Source organism: Gobio gobio (assembly GCF_949357685.1).
Source record: "Gobio gobio genome assembly, chromosome: 16".
NCBI lineage: Eukaryota > Metazoa > Chordata > Actinopteri > Cypriniformes > Gobionidae > Gobio > Gobio gobio.
In genome coordinates, this window is record NC_137109.1 from 40,044,318 (window position 1) to 40,064,668 (window position 20,351).

General features: G+C 37.4%; 1 protein-coding gene across 2 annotated transcripts in view; it reads right to left on the reverse strand.

Moving 5' to 3' along the window:
• The window catches only part of ldb2a (LIM domain binding 2a), a 74,069-nt gene that overhangs the window by 17,246 nt on the left and 36,472 nt on the right, over nucleotides 1-20,351 (reverse strand). For both annotated transcript variants that reach the window (XM_079838619.1, XM_079838618.1), the window contains exons 3-4: nucleotides 6,341-6,513; nucleotides 3,536-3,658 (exon numbers count right to left, since the gene is read on the reverse strand). In XM_079838619.1, coding sequence (XP_079694745.1) covers nucleotides 3,536-3,658; nucleotides 6,341-6,513 — 296 coding nt within the window. The remainder of the gene's footprint in view (nucleotides 1-3,535; nucleotides 3,659-6,340; nucleotides 6,514-20,351) is intronic.

Genomic DNA, 20,351 nt, shown 5'->3' on the forward strand with positions numbered 1-20,351 from the left:
AAACAAATTTACACAGAAGAAAAGAGCTGTCGAGGACAACTTTAAGAAAAATCTTATACGTCAATGCAAGTAAAAGTTGTGAAGTTAGTTTAGTTGATATATAGAGAGAATTGAACATTTATGCTCACATGTAAATTTTTATAGATTTAGTTATTGAATTTAAAGCTTATTTGTATGACCTTTATATACGCTATTTATTTTAATATTAACAAAATGCATATTAATGACTGATTTACAAAAATTATACATGTGTAATTGATTAAGGGTATAATAATTACATAAATTATTTTTAAATAATTCAAAATTATAAGCATTGTTAAAAGCCAGAGGCTTAAGTCTTTAATAGCCATTTGCTATGTAGTGACCTTTAATTTGGAGAAGAAAAAGGGGGAGTGACTTTATTGCATCAGATATGTGTCACTTTGCTCACAGCTGATTGGTCCAATTTCAGTTTGAGATCTCTTATCCAGAACATAACCTGCCCTGGAGCAGGTTAGCTGTGGAGGGTAAGTTACTATGGAGATGAACACAGCTAAAAGCCAAACCACTTTAATGGTACCTAAAACCCAGGATTGGCACAAACTAAGCTTAAACATATCGGGCTAGCCAGCTAAACCGGCTTCATCGTATAGACCCCTGTTCCTTGTCTGAGTGTGCTCACCCTTTCCTCATGTTTTCTGCTCCTTGTTTGTCTGAGTGTGTTTACCTGTTCCTCATGTTCTCTGCTCCCTTAATAAAGTGTGTTCTTTCCCTCATGTGGTTGCTGGTTCGTTGTACCTACCCGTTGTTATGCTAGTATTGCTAAGTGTTTGTGCTGCCTTTCGGTCTTGTCTTGTTTTCTGTGTCTCTAGTTCCTGTCCTGCAAGTAGAGCTTCCCTGGCAGCTTGCTCTCCTTGCCTAGCTGCAAGCTTGGTGAGTTTCCTGATATGACCTGACTGCATTGCCCTAGGATTCCTGCCTAGCCATCGCTGGTATCCTCTGGTCTCATGCTGCTCTGTCAGAACTGCTCTCCAGTCTACCACCTTCTGGAGCTAGTTATTGTGGCTGCTCTTCCTGCCTGTGATTTGTGCTCCTAACCTGCCTACTGTGTGGACTGTGTTCACCTCCTCACCATTTCTTGTCTTGTCAGCTGTTTGTCAATAAACCCCATATCACTCATTCCTGCATTTGAGTCCTCTCTCATAGAACTGTGACACCATGTGAAAAGATGCTGTATGTGGGTTCAGGGTTTTCCTATTGACATCTGGACCATTTTTATATTTTTCTTAAAATAAGTACAAACAAACAATACACATAGTAATCAAAACGCTCTCATTATGAGCAGAAAATAAAGTTAAAGTAATTTCAAAGTTTTAGTTGTATTTCCTTGCCTTCTATAAATAATTTTCCCAATTATAACATTGTTTATTATGAAATGCTATTAACATGCTGATTAATAATGCTAAATGTTAATATAACCTTTATTTTACCAGGAAAAGAAAGCACATTGAGATTAATTAATCTCTTTTACAACAGCGTCCTGGACAAACTATCAAACTATTTTGCTACTGTATTTGCTACTGTTGTTAAAATAACCGTGTCATTTCTTAATGTGGCACTTTGGCAGGCGAGAGAAGCAATGTGCACGGAACGGAAAGGGCTTGAATGAAGCGTGTTTGGCACTAGATAAAAAAATTAAGAGGATATAGCGCATAAAAATCATTATCAAAAATGACCCTGAGTCCTTGTGTGTACTGCTCTGTTGTTTTGAAATGCTGAGCACTTTGAACTGTAGAAACAGCCAAATGTTGCTACAGATGTTAAGAACTGGAACTGGAACTGGAACCGGACCGTGGTCCGCTATTTGAGGACCCCTGCGTAGTGCATCTGAAACACAGTTCCTGCAATTTGCTCATATTCTCATTAGCCTTGATCAGATGAGTTTGCCTCAATTTCTTTGCAGCTTTACCCTTGTGTATGAGAATGAGTCGATCAAACATGCTGCAGTAACTTTTGCACTATCCCTGTCAAAAATCTTTCAAAGCCTTTTCTACCTCATTCACTCTCTCTCGCTCTCCACCAGAATACAGGGCCCCAAAGGGCCCAATTTAAGACCATGTGAATTTCATAAGTTGCTGTGAACAAACTTTCTAAAACTACACTATATCTGAATCTACAAGGGGGGAGTGATGAGTTAAAACTCAAATGTGATTTAAAGCTCAATATATTGGGCTTAAAAAGCAATGACTCATTAAAAGTTTGTTTGTTTTAAAATGAGAAAAGGATATGAACACCAGGTTTTCAGTTGCTAAATTTCCTTTAATACAGCATGTCTGGCCTTTTGATTGTACTTTTTAAAAAATATAATTTTCATCCATGGCAGCTTTGATGTCTGAGAATAAATTGTTATTTAAAAATAGTGTGCCCTATCATATACCCGGCGCAATGCGGTGCCAGGCGTGATGCAAGTGTTTTTTGCTAGTTTCATCCTGACGCAGTTATCGTTTTCACATCCTGCACCACGTTGTTTAAATAGCAAATGTATTCGCACCTATCTTTTCGCCCATGGGCGTGCTGGTCTGAAAACGAGGTGTGTTCAGGCACATTGTTGGCGCATTGCTATTTTGAGGCAACTGAAATAGACTGTGCCATTGACCAACAAAAACCTGGTCTAAAGTCAATGAAACAGAATACTTTATAGAATATTTTTTGTGTTATTTAAAGGGTTAGTAATATGCGCCTATAGGCGGTGCACAACACGCATACACTCTACTTATTACACACACAGGGACGCGCAGCAGCACACAAACATTTTTAAATATTTAAAATAAATGGATTACAATGTAAAAGATTATTATTGTGTACATAAAGATAAAAATGCCTACATGTCATTATGGATAGTCATTGCATGTGTCAGAATTACCTATTTGCAGTAATGACGGATTAAATTGGCTACTTAATTAACCAATCGTGGCAATACACACATGTATTTAAACTGACTCGTCAGGTTGAGGGTGTCTGTATTCCGCCATGTAAATAGCAATCTGCCATGGTGCAAGCGCAACTGGCTCTTAAAGGGAATGGGAGATGACACTCTGATTGGATTGCGCTTGTGCCGTGCGCTTTAGATCATGCGCTTAGATCGTTAAAATAGGGCCCAATGTCTTAATTTATGTAAAATAAGTATAAAGTATAATTATTCTATGTTGTCATTTCTGTTTTACAGCGTGTCTACACCAAACTAAACTGATGCCCCATTCTACGTACTCCCTGTGCTTGCGCTACTTCCAACAACGGACATGTCCAGTCTAGATAGCCTCTGGCTGTTGTTGCGTGATGCAATACGACATGACATTCCACAGTTTTAAAGCCTTTCAAAATATTTGTTTTTAAATCATACGAATGGTAGTATAACCTTTGAGTTAAGAACCAAAGATTAAAAACAGCAAAAACTACATTTTATAAAACGAATAGCCTTGTAAAATAGCTGCTCTACTGCACACACACAAACCTGCAACCAAACCATGTGATAGCAGAGCGATGATATCAAACTCACGTGCATGGCGAGAATGCTCCGTGGGATAAGTTCCCGATACTGTCTGATGTTGAAGTGCCACGTCTTGATCCTCATTAGATCATCGAAGGCGAACTCCAGGATCAACCTGCCCTCCGTACACACCTGACAATGCAAACATTGAGAAATCTATGACGAATGATCTATGATTTAGCACAGTCACCTGAACACATGTCTTCTGTGTTAAATGTCTCTCTCATCATGATGAAATAAGTTTAGAGCAAAATGCAAACTCGGTTTCAGAATGCATCATCCAAATGCAGGTAAAATGATTACAGTCAATTCAGATATTATGTCAGAGTAGTTCAGCTTTTCATACCAGATGACAGAGTTTCAAAGCTATTTCCTAATAAAAGGTGTTTATGTTGTATACCTGAACTGAAGGCCAACGAAATGGAAATACTTGAGACGAGATTACACAAACAAAAAAACAACAAAACGCTGAATACATGCAGAGGTCATAAACCGTTAGCAATTACTAAAAAAACAGGATGAGAAAAACATTTTGCTGAATTTAGAGCTGCGCTACTCATAGCCCCAATGTTCTGTTGCTGGGGCAACCGGAGGATGAGGAGGAAGGGAGGGAGGGAGGGAGGGAGAGGAAGGGGGATTGGGGGGGTGGGAGCGTCAGCTGATTAGTTGGCATGGCAACGGCAAAGATGTAATCCCGCCAGAGCCACTCTAATCAATGCCCTCAGCACAGATGGTCTCTGGAGGATCAACAAGAAAAGAGGCTGGCGGGAGAGCACAGCGCCATCACATGACCACACTCTTTCACATTCTCTCGCTTGCTCTCCTCACTTCTTTCATCTTCTGTATTTTTGTCCTGCTCTCTGAATCTGTTTTTGCTTGTTTCACTCTTTTTCCATCTCTTCTTTTTTGTCCGTCTTTCCATCCCTTGTTCAGCACCATTTCTCAACACTATAACATGCTGAGGAAAAAGCAAAGTGAAAATGAAAGCATCTGTCTTTTCCTCTCCCTCTATCACTGTACTGCTGCATAGCTCTGCTATTTTAACATTTCAACCGGTCTAGCCAATCATTAGAATATTGGAATATAGTGGATTCTTCATGTGTTTATGTACTCTTAGAAATATCCAATGGTGGATATACATGTATAACAGGAAAATTCAGAAAAAATGTCACATCTGAAATCATCATTCACATTTTGGAATCTCCTTTGTCTCACTAAGGATAATTTCATAGCTAGCTTTTTATGTATCCTAAATACACACAGTACAATTTTAAGCTTGATTGCAACTAAAACACCATGGAAATGTTTTTTGACAAATGGTTTCTAACTTTTGAACAAACTTTATAGGTGAAAAAAATTGTTGACAGGTGACATTTGTGTAAACTAGGATATCATAATGGCTTATGTTTAATTACATTTTGTTTAGATACTTTTAAACAATGATAATTGTATAATGAATTTTCATAGTTTACGATAGTAGGTAGGTAGCAGGTAGTATGGCTCTGGGGTAAGAGTAAAACTATATCTATAGATAAAAGTGCCAAAAATAAATAATCAATGTATGGTGAAAATAAAATAAAATTACAGTTTCCAAGACCATTTTTAACTTCATATAAAAATGGTTAAATCTGTTGTTTGTACAGCTGAGATTGTATAATAAGTTACTCAATGACTACTGGGTCTCCATTCCTCTGTATGTCTTTAATAAGTACATGGGCTCCTGTATGGATTAGAGTGGATTAGTTCATATCAGTATATGAAAATAATCTAAAACGCTTGATGGACAAGGAGGAAACATAAAATCTGTTGATAAATGGTTTAACCCCTCTAATGCATGATGTCCACTGCAGCTGACAGATCTTTTAAAGCCATTTTTAACCGTTCAGGGTGTGACTTACACCCAAACCACAATGGGCCGATGACCTTTGACCATTTTTTCATAATTCTATGGCTTTTTTGTATTTGTATTACTATAATGATATTATTATTATTACTATTCAAGACAGCAGGAATTCAGGCTGAAAAAGTGATGAAGTATCAAGTACTTCTGTCTTATATTTCAGATGACCCAGACGGCCCGACAAAGGCATAAACCCTGGTGAAGTGACCCTAATGATACAATTGATACCATCAACCCAGCTGGTCTGGTTTCAAACTGCATATTTAATCAGTAAAACAGTCAGCTGACAACTAACAAATATGTAATTTTGTATAATAACAATAACTTGTAATTTTGTCTCCCCCTTTCAAATGCAGTAAAATGTCTGTTATGCTTGCTTTTGTGTCCTTTTAGTGCATTCAGACAATGAAATCTCAGCAACTAGACTTTAATTTTTTTACCATAACTGAAACCAATCAAAATAGATTCACAAAGAGCATTCTCAGCTGAGTCCAAAGCTGCTTGAAAAATAATTCATAAGGATTCCTAACAACCTCCATCAGTAATCGCATAGAATGATGGCTGTGGTTAAAGTAGGAAATTATCAAGCCTGCCATGTTTGTTTGTTCTATTAGACAGTTTACGGGGTTTATCACATGGAATGTAAGAACTGAAGGAAACAGATCACTGTCATTTCTCCTTCCACTCTGAGGTTACGACGACGAGCAAAAATGCACAAGAAGAAAAATGTTTGTTGACAAACAAGAGTGTAACTGCATCTCACCATCTATTTATACATTTCAAAACTTTCTGTGTTGTGTGCATGGATAGGACATGGTGTCTCTCTCTGTCTCTCACACACACACACACGCACACGCACGCACGCACGCACACACACACACACACACACACACACACACACTCTCCCTCTTTACCTTGGTGAACATGGGCTTGCCGTGCTGTGTGACCATGGTGCACTGATCACAGTCTACAGTGATGCAGGAGTTGTGGAAGGACTCTTTGGAGTGTTTCAGGATGTAGTAGAGATCTGACACGCCACCTTCAAATACTGTGCTGAAGTAACGAGGGATGAGGGTCCGTCCGATTGCTGAGGAGGAAAACAAGATGTCATTTACATTGCATTGCAATTTTTTATTTAATCCATTACTAAATGAGTCGAAATGTCTCAACATCTTTTAATTTCTCACTGTTGTTTACGCTACATTATTAGTAAAGTAAGATGTTGGTCTCCACATCCAAGCTATTTCTTGCAACTCTTAGTCCTTTCAGTTTCTACAAATTGTTCACAAATATGTGACATCATAGTTCAAACACACATTTTAATTATACATTTTAAAAATATGTATTTTCATAGTATCCCAGCTAACAAAAATATGTTTTGCTAACATTCCCAATAAGTTATAAAAAAGTTATTTCTGAAAATCGTTTTAAAAAGACATTATTTTAAAACAAAACTCTATATTATTAATCTTAATTACAGTTTTTTTCCAACTGCGTACGCACAAAATCCGTTCATGTCACGCAATTTTTGAAACCCCTCAATCAGAGTGCAAAAAACACACCAAATCTCCAAAACCATAAGCTATTTCTCAGCCTTTGACTCAATAGCATAAAACACTATTTTCAAAACGCTACACACAATTCTCTACCTAAAACACAAAAATCTAAGAGAAAGTGACTTGCTTTGCTTTTCTAAACACAACCAATCAAAATGTTACATTTATTCACCAGGTCACACACACACTCCTCACATGTGCAAACACGAATTGCTCAACTGATCACTAACCAATCACTGCTTTACTATAGTATAGGCCTATAAATAGGTAAACGGTCAGATTACCTGTTTTGAACAATGGATGCTAACAACGGACAGAGAACAAGAGGAGTAGGAGGGAGAGGCAGGGGACAAAAACGAGGACAAGTTCAAAGATGAAGAGTTGGAAGAGGAGGAGTTGGAGGAAGAGGAAGAGGAAGAAGAGGGCAAAGAAGAGAAGGAAGGAGAGCCATCTTTGATGAGATTAGGGCAACACTTGTTGATCATGTGATGCCCCCCACCCCCCCGTTTTGGTTTACATATGTTTATGGTTTTGTTGTATGCTACTTAGATATAAGCCTATGAAAGACCAAATAACTTTAGATTTAGAACACCAGTGTTTACATGGTATATCCAAAAATTTACTATTATGAAAGTGTTTGCCATTTGATGCAAATGCTTCATTCTGACATGCGTTTATGGCATTTTGAATGCAGTGTTACATTTTGAAGGAGATGTGAGGCATTTAGCATTTTGTGTGTGCAGTTTTGGGAATTGTGTGTAGAGTTTTGAAAAAAGGAGACATGGTTTTGAAAATGTGTGTAAGCAGTTGGAAAAAACTGTAATATTTCAACATTCATCATGGGCCTTTTCTTTTGGTTAATGCCATTTTGTACTCAATTTTGGTTGGTATCTGGTTGTCTACTTCAAAAATGCCTGTACATAAGACACTTAGGGCCAGATTTACCGTGAGAGCACAGTTCCATAAAAGCACCGATGGGAGTGGAAAGTTCTGTGCGTGACGACGCACAAATGAATGAACACAGACGCAGCCGGATCATTTCCATAATGACCAACGCAATCTACCAAGAGCAGCGCAAATTAGTGTGGTTTAAGACATGCTTTTTTTGGGTGGTAAAAAATGGTGCAAATACCAGTAAATTGACTAGCGCAAACCTTAGTAAATCACCTTGCATGATTCATTTAAATACTCTCCTCCCATAAATTTTGCATCTGGAAGGGAAACTCCTACAAATGCATATGCAATAAATTCAGCAGCAAAAATAACTGTCCACGCCTTTTTATTTTTAATTTTTAAATAAATTAAAAAACTTTTTTTTTTTATTGCGTCTCAATTCTGACAGTAGTTTAACGCCAAAAGACTGGTAGAGCTGATAAGAATGGAAATTGTTTGTCAACAATTGTTGAATATGTATGATATGTATGATAATTTGTTTTTGCAAACTCTGTAATCTGCCTGAGGTCTCGCAAAAAGTTGAGTTGGAATACTTATTCTTCCCTGCAGCTGGAGATAATTATGCAACCTTTTTGTTGTTGTTTAACAATGAACAAACAAAGACCATGTCTGGATGTGTGGCCTCAGGAATATCTGCATGGTTTTTTCTTCTCTGCTTTTAGTCTTGCTTCACTATAAAATATATATATATATATATATATATATATATATATATATATATATATATATATATATATATATATATATATATATATATATATATATATATATATATATATATATATATATATTCTCGAATCCATAAAGCCATAAAGCATAAAGCATAATCCATAAAGCATAACGTGCATCAAATAATTTCAAATCATGGTTTCCAATAATAACAAACAAACAACATCTAAACATAAACAACAATACATTTAATTGGGAAGCAAAATTGGAAGATTTATATTTTGAATATAAGTTTTTCAACTTTAACATAGATCTCACTAAATTTGGAATTAACAAAATAAATAGAAATGGGGAAAGACAAACTTAATTTATGACATACAGTTTCTTATGCTCACCAAGGCTGCATTTATTAGACAGGGCTCCAGACTAACTTTTTTCACTAGGAGCACAGTGGCCCCCAACTGAAAATTTTAGGGGCACAACCAGAAATTTTAGGGGCGCACACCGTAAATCAACATGCTAACCAAATCTACTAATTTCCACTGTATTACTAATAGGGATCTGTATCGTTAAGGTTTTAATGGCATTACTACTCTTACCGATACTGCTTATCGATCCGGTACTTTAACAGTATTCTTACCGGTTCTTTTTATTATACTTTTTTTAATTTTTTTTTTTATAAAAAAAAAACATAATTAAGAACATAATTAACATGGCTTTATAATCTGAAAAGTAAAATATCTATAGCAAAAGAAACCGCAAAGTTTGAACAAAAATATAAAACATCTATTTGTAAATGGACCAGTGTGCAGGCATTCGGAAGGTCTGCTAACATTAATATTACAGTAAAGAACAAACCTGCAAAGAAATCTAATACAGTAATGAAATGTAAAATAACACTGCATAGTTTTCACTGTATAAATTGATAGATTAATGCTTATAAAAGCTAAAGTTATTAATTCAAGAGATGTGAATATTTTCTATTTGCCTTTTGTTCGATTCGAATTAATGGCTCAATCGTCAGCAGGTTTATTAGACGCTGCCCCTTTAAGACCGATCGAATGTAGAACTAATAATATCATATTCTCCTTTTTCTCCAAACTATTTATGCCCATTTAAGATATAAACTGTTAAAATAACTACTCTCCAATCCGGTCATTTTGACACCGGCTATTTGTTGTTTATTTGATGGTTTAGACGCGCACACGAAGCCTAAAATATTAAGTGCAAGTCGGTCCATTTCGCAGCACACACACATAAGCCGCCTTGAAGTTGGAAACAGCGTCTCTTGCGCGGATTATTGTGCATTTAATAGCTCTTTATTATCAAACACATCCCGCAGTTTAGCAACAGTAGAGACTGCAGTTTACAACAATCACTGAATCTGACGTTTAGTTTAGGTTTAACAAGAAATGACAGCGCAAGGCTGTGAAGGGAAGGATGTCGCGCTCGACTGAACACGGCTATAGGAATAGTTTTACCTCATTCCATCTTTTTATAATTCTTGGAAGCCAAAATCGAAAATAAAATTAGATTAATATCACACCACATCCCTAAAGTTTAAGCAGACTAAACTTTTGTTTAGTTCTTGGCCATCGTCACTCATTAAAGCTGACTGTGGTGTTGTGTTCGCTGTAGCTCCACGTGACATAGCTCGTTCGCTTTCTCTCTCTTCTGGATTGCGAATGGCAAATGCATCACGGACAAATGGTTTAATATTCTCTCATATAGAAACGGCTGGCAAAGATAGAATTTGCCAGACATAACGTCTATCAATTATAATTAGTAAGTGTATTTTCTTAATTTCTCCAGTACCGACAACAGGCAAATTTACAGGTCGCACATGTGCGACTGGATGTAAAATTCAGTTGCACACTCTCAAATTTTAGTCGCAAAATGCGACCATTTGGTCGCACTCTGGAGCCCTGTTAGATCAAAAATACAGTAATATTGTAAAATACTATTACAATTTAGAAAGAAGTGAAGTAGAGATTAAAAAAAAGAAAATGATATATATATATATAATATGTTTTTTTTTTAACTGTGAAGGCAAATCTAAATTCTCAGCCATTACTCCAGTCTTCAGTGTCACATGATCCTTCAGAAACCATTCTAATATGTTGATTGGATGTTCAAAAAACATTTCTTATTATTATCAATGTTGAAAACACTTGTGCTGCTTAACATTTTTTGGAAAACCATGATACAATGTAATCTCTGCTGTCACTTTTGATCAATATAATGCATCATTGCTGAATTACAATGTCCAATTGCTTTCAAAAACAAAATCTTACTGACACCAATATGAATATACATATATATGTCTACTATTGAAAAGAGTCAAAAGCTTTACAAAACATTTGAACGCACATTTAGCTGAACTTATTTGGCCAAGAAAGTAGCAGACACGTCCGCAGAAACAACTTGTAATTTTTGCGAGTGGCTTTGCAGTGTTAACTTATCATTTTAATATTGAAACTGAACGGACGAGCAGCCTTATCCAGCTTAGCGTCTGATTTCAGGCAGAAATAATCCATCTTACAGTCAAACTCCCCTTTGAGAGAAATTATGTTTGTGCCACCAGCCCTGAGGGAGCGGAACGGGGGTGGTGGAGGGAAAGAGAGAGAGAGAACTTCATTTACCCAGCTTCCCTTAAGACAGACGCCACTGCCGGCACCGGTTAAAACTGCACAAGCAGAAGGAGAAAATGAAACAGCTGCAAACGCGGCCTGTTTCTTAAATTGGCTAAAGTCTGGCATGACTAAATCAACACATAAATACTTGGCAGGGGGAGAAAGTGAGAAAAAATGGGAGAAAAGGAAGGTGGGAAGGGAGGGAGAGCCCTAGCTTGAGCGTATAAATGAAGGTCTCCCTAGTGGTTAAGACAGAGTGAGCTGACGACGAGAGCTGACTGTTAATGAGAGAGTGCGAAAGAGAGTATAGCAGAGCGCTTCGAAGGGACAGTGAAAATAAATATGAAATGCCCATGAATTTAAAAAAATGGCACAAAATACAGGCCCACAGAATAGAGCGCTACAGGGAGGGATGGAGAGGAAGAAAGTGAGAGAGATACAAAATGAAAGGCTGACAGGCAGGGTGACAGCGAGGGGTGTCATGCTGAAGGGAGATGTTGTTTCTGCAGGCACACCTGACTGCCTGCTAAAGTTCTAGAGCACTGTGGCATAGCGGCCCCTATGCCTAACCATGGTGCATAAAATCACAGACACACTCACACACACCAGTGAAAACTAAAATAACAGACGAGCGCGCGCGCGTGTGTGTGTGTGTGTGTGCATGGTGGTACCAGGGCAGCTTGAACACACAAGGACCTCTATAATACCTGGAAAAAGCTATCCAGGACTAACTGGATTGTGATAACCAAACAAACCTTAACCAATTTGTCTATTTTAACATCCTATACGTCTATAAACACGGTCCAGGACTTCTGTTTGCTTTCAACTGCTGACATTTTTTTATGAAAATTTCTTGAAATACCACTATAGCATCCAGGGACGGACCTCCGCTGCGACAAACACAGCTATAGAATATAGATATTCTACACTGTAAACCTGAATAAGTTGGCAAAAACTCAAAAAAAAGTTTAAGTAAGCAGAACTGACAGATTTCAATGTTACTCATACATTTTATTTGCTCGTAACTTGAATTTTTGGGGTAAGTTAATTCATATGTCACTTTAAATGATCATGTAATCTCAATTTAAATATTTTTAGTAGTGGAAATTTAGCTAGCTATATCTAGCTAATTTAGCAAATGCTAATTGCTAACACAATGCTTTGACAACATTAACATATAGAGGTGTAACGATATTCAAACCGAACGAAAAACTGCGATACACCACCCACGGTTCGAACCGCGATACTCTCATGTCGAACCGAACGCGCCCCACCCCCTGCTACCCCAGCCCAGCTCTCATTCACCTTATGCCACAAAAGATTTTTTTTTCTTCCTTGACATTAGATTAAATAGTAATTAGTAAACTTTTAACAACTATTAAGAACTGTATTTTACAAAATATTTTATTATATTATTATATAATATATTATATTATAAATATACACTAACTTTTGTCTTCTAAGTGCATGTCACGTGACTTGGGCGATCGCTCAAGCTGCATGGTGGAAGGACAAAGAACCAGTTTCCCCATTTAGACAGGAAGGCAAAATGCTACCTTGGAGTCCCAGCAACATCGTAATTTTCGCAGCTTGTTACAAAAAAAAAAATCTCTCTCACCTCAGAAAACCGCTTTCTTGTCCTGTCAGCCGTTATACTGTGCTCGCTAGCGCACACTCTTTAGTTACACACGCGCATATGTATATCACTTCATATATAAAGCGCAAGATAAACTGAGCATGCAACGTTACGATGTCAATTCGTAAGTCATGAAATAAAAGTAGAGTACCAATAAATCACGTAACTGTGTTAGATGGGAAGGCATGCAGGTATGGTGTTCATTCTGCTCATCAGGAGCAGTTTTCATGTTTCATTAACAGTTCATGATGTAGGCTATTGTGTGTTTGCCATAGTAACTGTCCATAATGCCACTTTATTTTCACTGTTATTTTGTTTATTTTTAAATTAGTGTGGTGTACTTTATTGTATTAACAAAAACTGCTATTTAATAGCTTTAACTTATAGGCCTATCATCAGTATTAGTCATATTCATACAATTTATGTGTTTGTTAAGTAGGCTAAAGTGGGAAATTACTTGTGTGTATAATCAATTTTTATTAAATAAATGTGATTGTTTTTTTTAAACATTATGGTAAATAGTAAAATTAGTAGATTATTTCTGACTATTCTACAGTGCAGGCATTTATTTCATTTTAGTTTACTCAGGTATGCTAACTGCTCTAAAGAAAACGTGAAGCCAATGTATAAAGTTAATAAAGATAAAGTTAATAAGTTAAATTATTGCTGTTGTTATTATTAAGTTAAAAGTGATTCTAGTGTTATTATTGCTGGTGCCTTGCCATGAACCATGACTCCACAGCAAACAGAACCGAACCGAACCAAACCAAACTGTGGCTCCAAAACCGTGACATGAAGCGAACTGTGCCACTGGTGTATCGTTACACCCCATTAACATAGCATAGCAATTTCTCACGTGTACAGCAATATAGAACATTTAACATATACCTGTTCTCAAACTAAGCTCATGCTCCACTCGTCACCATGATGACCCCCCCCCCCCCAAACTAACAAAAAAACACAAAACAACCACTATGAATTCGGATATCAAAGCATCAAACACTACTAAATCCCCCACTTAAAATTAATCTTGCACAAAAAAAACAACAACATACTTTCAATTTTAGCATTAATTCTTCCTTTCAAGTGTCATGGCAAAGCATGCTGGGAAATAGAAACCCCAGTCGTTTCAGGTCATTTTAAGTCTAAATTAAAAGAAACAAGTTCATAAAACTCAAAACAATAAAACAATTCAGATGACTTGAAATGTGTCAGTTTCCTGAACTCAAAAGAAAAAGAAAGTTCTAAATACTCATAAAAGTTAATTTGATTGGTCTAATGTGTTTAATTTGAGTTTACCCTACTCAAACCAGTTAATTATTTGAGAGTTAGGGTTTACAGTGTATAAATAAGACTTCAAATCCAGTGTTAGGGGAAAGTTACTTTTAAAAATAAAGCATTTCAATATTGCGTTACTCCCAAAAAAGTAACTAATTGCAATTTTTGTAATTTTACATTACTTCTGTGTTACTTTTTCTCCCCTGGCCTGGCTTGCTTCTTTGTTTTTTTTAACAACAACAGAAAACCCCCAACAAAAGTTCTATTTTTGGCAAATGTAAAGGCTCATTCACACCAAAAGTGAAATGAATAAGCCTCAGGTTGAAGGAAATGCAAATTTACGCCTGTACAGTAGAGGGTGCAGCTCAAACAAACCTTTCAGCTGTGCTGCCATTCTGAAATGCAGAAGAATAGGACGCAGGGGAAGAAAGTTCAACATTCTTACTTCAGAAAATTTTTTTTTACAAAAAGGAAACACAAATATGATGTTTATCTAAAGTCATTTTTGCTTGTTAGTATAGTTGAACTGGATCATCGAAGGTCAGCAGCAAAGAAATTGGTTAATAAAGTGAGATTAAATACATAAAGTATATTTGTGTTATTTAACATGTTTAATTATTGCAGGTTCGGGTGGTATTTTTACTTTATTCAGTGTTAATACTGAATCTGTTTTTGTGGAAGACGAGTAAATGCATGCTCGCATGTAGAACTACAGTAACCATCAAGTTCACACAGCAGACACAATGCCTCTGCACCTTACTCACAATTTCTCTCAACATGTTGACAGAAGAGCTGTCAGTCAATATGGTAAAATAGTAACTTGCATTACTTATTTGAAGAAGTAAGATATTTTGTTGTAAATTTAAAAGTAATGCATTGTTAATCTTCATAACCCACGTTACTTGTATTGCCTTACCCAAAAAGCTGTAACCTCTTGTGCCAGTAATAACCAATAAAAAGAGGTAATTTTCCGGGTAAGTTTAATTTCTCCACTCATACTGACACCGTTGCGCACTTGTTTATTTTTTCATGCTGTATTCATAATCATTTGTGCCAGATAAGAAAGAAAAGCCGCAAAGTCCTAGTGTGATGTAGATTTTCCTTAGAGGGAGCACTTCAAACAGTCTCTCTTTAAAATAAAAGTTAGTCTCAGCAGGATTCTAACAATAGCCCACATGTTTTTCGGCGTCTTTTTTGTCTGAACATGTGTGGCTCTTTTTGCGTGTTGCGAGGGGACTCCAGACGGATTGGCCCATCTACAGAAGCGAGCACTCCAGAGATTGGATTAAGCAGTCACTTGTTTCGGCTAACACGTCGTGCAACATATGCCTCTCAAGTAATGTGTACCCAAACACGCAATTTACAAATAATTAACGTTGTGTTAATTAGGCACATTAATTCACGCTGTGCGTAGGCTCCAGGACGGATGCCAGCACTCGCAGCCAAAAAGACAAGAGAGGAGTTTAGTTTCAAGTGGCACAGCAGACAGAGAGGAGAGGGTGAGAAGGACAGAGAGAGAGAGAGAGACATTGAGAGACACAGAGGGGTGGACAGAAAGGTTATGCAGAGAGACAGGCAAAACATAAGTAAATAAAAGACAGACAGAAGTGATTTTGCATGCAAAACAAAGGTCAAACTTTTCTCTTTTCAAATAAAAGTCATTGTGATTGTTTTCTCACCCTCATGTCATTCTAAACCCATAGGACTTTCTGTCTTCTGTGCATTTGCACCAGTTGCTCTTATCCATGCTTTTACAATGAATGGAGAGGTTTCACGTTTCAAAAGGACACAAAAGCACCATAAATGTGTCATAAAAGTGGTTCACGTGACTTGTGACTTGTGACTTGTGACTTGTGGGGGCAGTCGTGGCCTAATGGTTAGAGAGTCAGCCTTGTAACTGGAAGGTTGCAGGTTCGAGTCTCAGGTCCGGCAGGAATTGTCGGTGGGGGGAGTGAATAACCAGCACTCTCCTCCACCCTCAATACCACAACTAAGGTGAGACCCTTGAGCAAGGCACCGAACCCCCAACTGCTCCCCGGGCGCCACAGCAATATGGCTGCCCACTGTTCCGGGTGTGTGTTCACGTGGTGTTAAATGCAGAGCACAAATTCCAAGTATGGAACACGTCACGTCACTTCACGTCACTTCACTTGCACATTTTAAGTCCTCAGAAGTCATACAATAGCTTCATGTGATGCCAAAATTTAAGTTGTATTCACTGACAATTTCGATGTATGCTCTTGCTGCATTCAATCAGATTCTTTTCAATCAGAACCTATTGAATCTGATCCTTTCAATTAATCAAAATGAATCAGACTTATCCAGTTCTTGAATTCACTATGAATCACAGTGGATACCCTATCATATGTATCACTTACATGATGGCTTTGCTTCTTTGCTTTAAAGCCTCAGTTTTCATGGGGACCTATATGGAAAAGTTCTACCAGTGTAACTATTCAAAACATCTCCTTTTTGTGTTACACAGAAGAAATAAAATCATTCAGGTTTGGTCAGCTCTGGTATGATTATAGAGCAAATGCAGTGCTTTGCAGTAGAAAGCATGCTGGGAAAAGTGAGTATTTTGGGAAGGAAAGAGAAGCGAATTTCCTCCAAAAAGCTAAGCCTGAACTATACCTTATCAGTTTTAATATTATAATCCTAGAACCACAGAGCTATGTTATAAAACACCTGGAAAAGTAAAACAAAAAAAATGTAGAGCCACTTACATGCTCAGTTCTGAAACCTAGAGAGTAGCCTTTTTATGCATATGTGCGCTTTCGATTCTGTCGCAAAATGTAGGCAACTTAATTATGAAGCTTCTTCACTGTGAAGACAATCCCAGAAGGCACTGTGACAACTTCAGTGGAAAACATAAATAAAAAGTTGGTGGATGAAGGTAGAGAATGTTGACTATAAATACAATTAATTCAATACTGAAACATAATCAATACAAATAATGTAATAATAATTATTTTAATGAATAAAATAATGATTATTTACCCCACACTATTCATTTATTTTTCAAATATATAATAAAATTGGGGTTGGTAAAAATTTAGTTTTTGAAAGAAGTCTCCTATCCTCACCAACGCTGCAATTGTTTGATCAGAAATACAGTAAAAACAGTAATATTGTTGACTATTACAATTTTTAAATAACTTTTCTATTTTAATGTATTCTTAATTTCTTCATCTAAACTGCATTTTTCAGCAGTCATTACTCCAGTCGTCAGTGAGGATCAAGATACTTTTTTGTGGAAATTGTGATTGGAGTTACTTTTTTTGTTGTTGATGAATATAAAGTTCAAAAGACAGCCCTTTACTGTGGTTTTGGATCAATTCTATTTTATATCTAATTACAATTTTTATAAATATATAAAATATATTTGATCCCAAATGTGTTTGTTTCTGTGTGTGTATATATATATTTATGCATCTTGCATCATTCCTCCCCTGTATTGAAATGAATAGTTAGCATAGTCTCCTGTGTGCTTTGTGTGTGAAGCACTCCTTATATGATGAACGGAGTTGCTGCCAATGTAGAGCGTTTTATTTAATTTAGGATGCTGCCATAGAAGTCTGCTGCCTCAAAAAGTAGACAGCGAGGCAGCTCACTAGGTTTTGGAACAGACCTCCAGTGGCTGGCTGACTGGCTTTCCCCAGGTGAGATCCCATTAAAAACAGGTGAATATTTTTAGAACTGAGAAAATGCTGAAAAGAACTGCAACAGCAGCATCATTAATTGTGCTTCAGCATTATGGGGAGGGAATATTGCACCCAGTTTTTTAGGTCACACTGTGACTTTCCAAACAGCAGGCTAAAAAGTGCACAAGCTAGTCTGCTGTGAGCGAGCTAAACTTTATTTCCACCATTAAATAACTTGTTATTTATAAAGCGTGCCGTAAGAACTTACAAGGTCCTAGCAACAAACGTGTAAGCGAGTAAAAATGAAGAAAGGGTGTCAAAGCTCGGCTCAACAGTGAACTTATCAAACACCACAACGGCGGTTTTACTTATTCGACTTCAATATTGACTGACTGCAAGAAGCATCCAAGATTTTCATTTGGCACGAGACATTCACAGTCAGGGTTCCAAAAAGAATGTGGTTTAAAAAAAAGGATAAAAAAGAGAAGAACAGCTCTCGCCCTGCCCTTCCTTGTCAGTAATTATCTCTCTGGGGACAATCGCTCCATTCCAAAACACAACCCACACTTACATTCTCTCTCTCTCGCTTTCTCTCTCTCTCGCACACATAAACATATTCCCAGCCTAAAATGCAAAAGCAGCTCCCATGACTCCATGTTTTGCCCTCTCTGGTGGGACAGTTATTGAAAGTGTTATGAATAGGTAACGATTAGGTATCGGTTCAAATAGAGAATATACAATCTGTCCCTCTCAGAGGATAACTTGGCACGGTGAAACTGGAATAATAATAATAATATATACCAGAGAGGATGATTTGTCAAAAGATTGTTAAGACTGTTAACCTCTGTTTGAAATAATTCTGCTGTTTACAATATGAAATTCGAAATGGGGATGCCAAAAGTAATGTCAATACAACAATTAAAAAATATGCTTTCGAAATGCTCAAATGCACTTCTTAAATAAAATTCGACATGCCACTGGTTTCATTTACCTAAATAATTTTATACTGTACAAGCAATTGGTTGTATATTTGCCAAAATAAATCGGGTTCCATCACCATGATAATATAAAGGCAAGGAAATAAGAGAGGAAAGTTAAGGATTCACACGCACGCACGCACACACGCACGCAATTGATTGTATATTTGCCAATATAAATCGGGTTCCATCACCTTGATAATATAAAGGCAAGGAAATAAGTGAGGAAAGTTAAGGATGCACACACACACATGCACGCACGCACGCGCACACACACACACACTCACACACACACACACACACAAGCACGGAACTAGTGTGGAATTTAGTGCCCCGAATATGAAATATTCATCTTTCATAAAACTTTAATCCAATCCCTCTTCCTCTCTCTTCCATCCTTTCTCCCTATCTCTCAAACTTTCGTCAAAGTGCATTGATCTCAGAGAATAAAAAATATTGTGGGCAAAAAAAAAAGAAAGAAAGAGGTATCATGAATTGAAGAAATCTACATGGTTGATAGAGCGAACAAGCATATGGTTATGCTCAAAATGTCTGTCTGGAATGCCTGGTCTTCCTGCTGATGAGTCTGACAGTTTTCTGCGAGTCATATTGACAACTTTTATGATACTTTTATTGTGCTTATTGCTTCTTTTTTGTTGTCATTTTTGGGGTTTGGCAGACATATGATCACTATGAACTGACGTTTAAAAAGAGCTACATAACAGCAAACAGGTTTGGCATGCAAGAGAATGAGTAAATGTTGACCTAATTAAAAATTTTAGCTGAATTACCCCCCCCCCCCCCCCCCCCAAAAAAAACAAACAAAAAAAACTCATGATCATATCTCAAAGTGGGTTTGTGTTATTTTTGAGGTCACAGTGTCTCAAATGATCTGTGCTACGGTGACTGATTCGAAAACTGATCCAGCAGATAAAAAAAGACAGAATTGTGCTGTGATTATGATACACCACAGAGAATATTCTGACTCATCACATCTCGGTCTCATTGATGTGGAGGATGGGTAGAGAGCGAGAGAGGAAGGTTGTCTGATAGATTCCGAGTTCTCCCCTCTTCAGCAGTAATCCCTGAAGACATCCGCGCCAAAACGAGACACAGGCGAACAGCTCCACTCACCCAAAACCGCCCTCACAACACGCTTGGCCTCACACCACTGCCTTTGTGTGTGTGTGTGTGTGTGTGTGTATGAATGTGTGCTGTGCTTTTCCCATGAGTCCTGATCCACACCTCCCCCCTTTCCCCTCCATCCATAATTCAGGAGAGGCTGGCTTGGCCCACTCTCTCTCCAAGCTACGCTGCATGCTCCTGGGGCACATACTTCCTCAAGGGCTGCCGGACGGATGCCACCACAACCATATCAACCAGCATGACTTCCCATCATCTTCCAGATTTGATTTATTGAAATGTCTATCCTCCATCAACATGGAAACAGTGACTCGATAAGAGACAGCTGGAGTTTCACTTTCAGTAAGGCAAATATATGGTGCAAAGTTTTGGAAGTGAAAACCCCCCCAGAAAAATCTAAACAAAAAAAACGGAACAGTTTGTTGATCCTTTAGA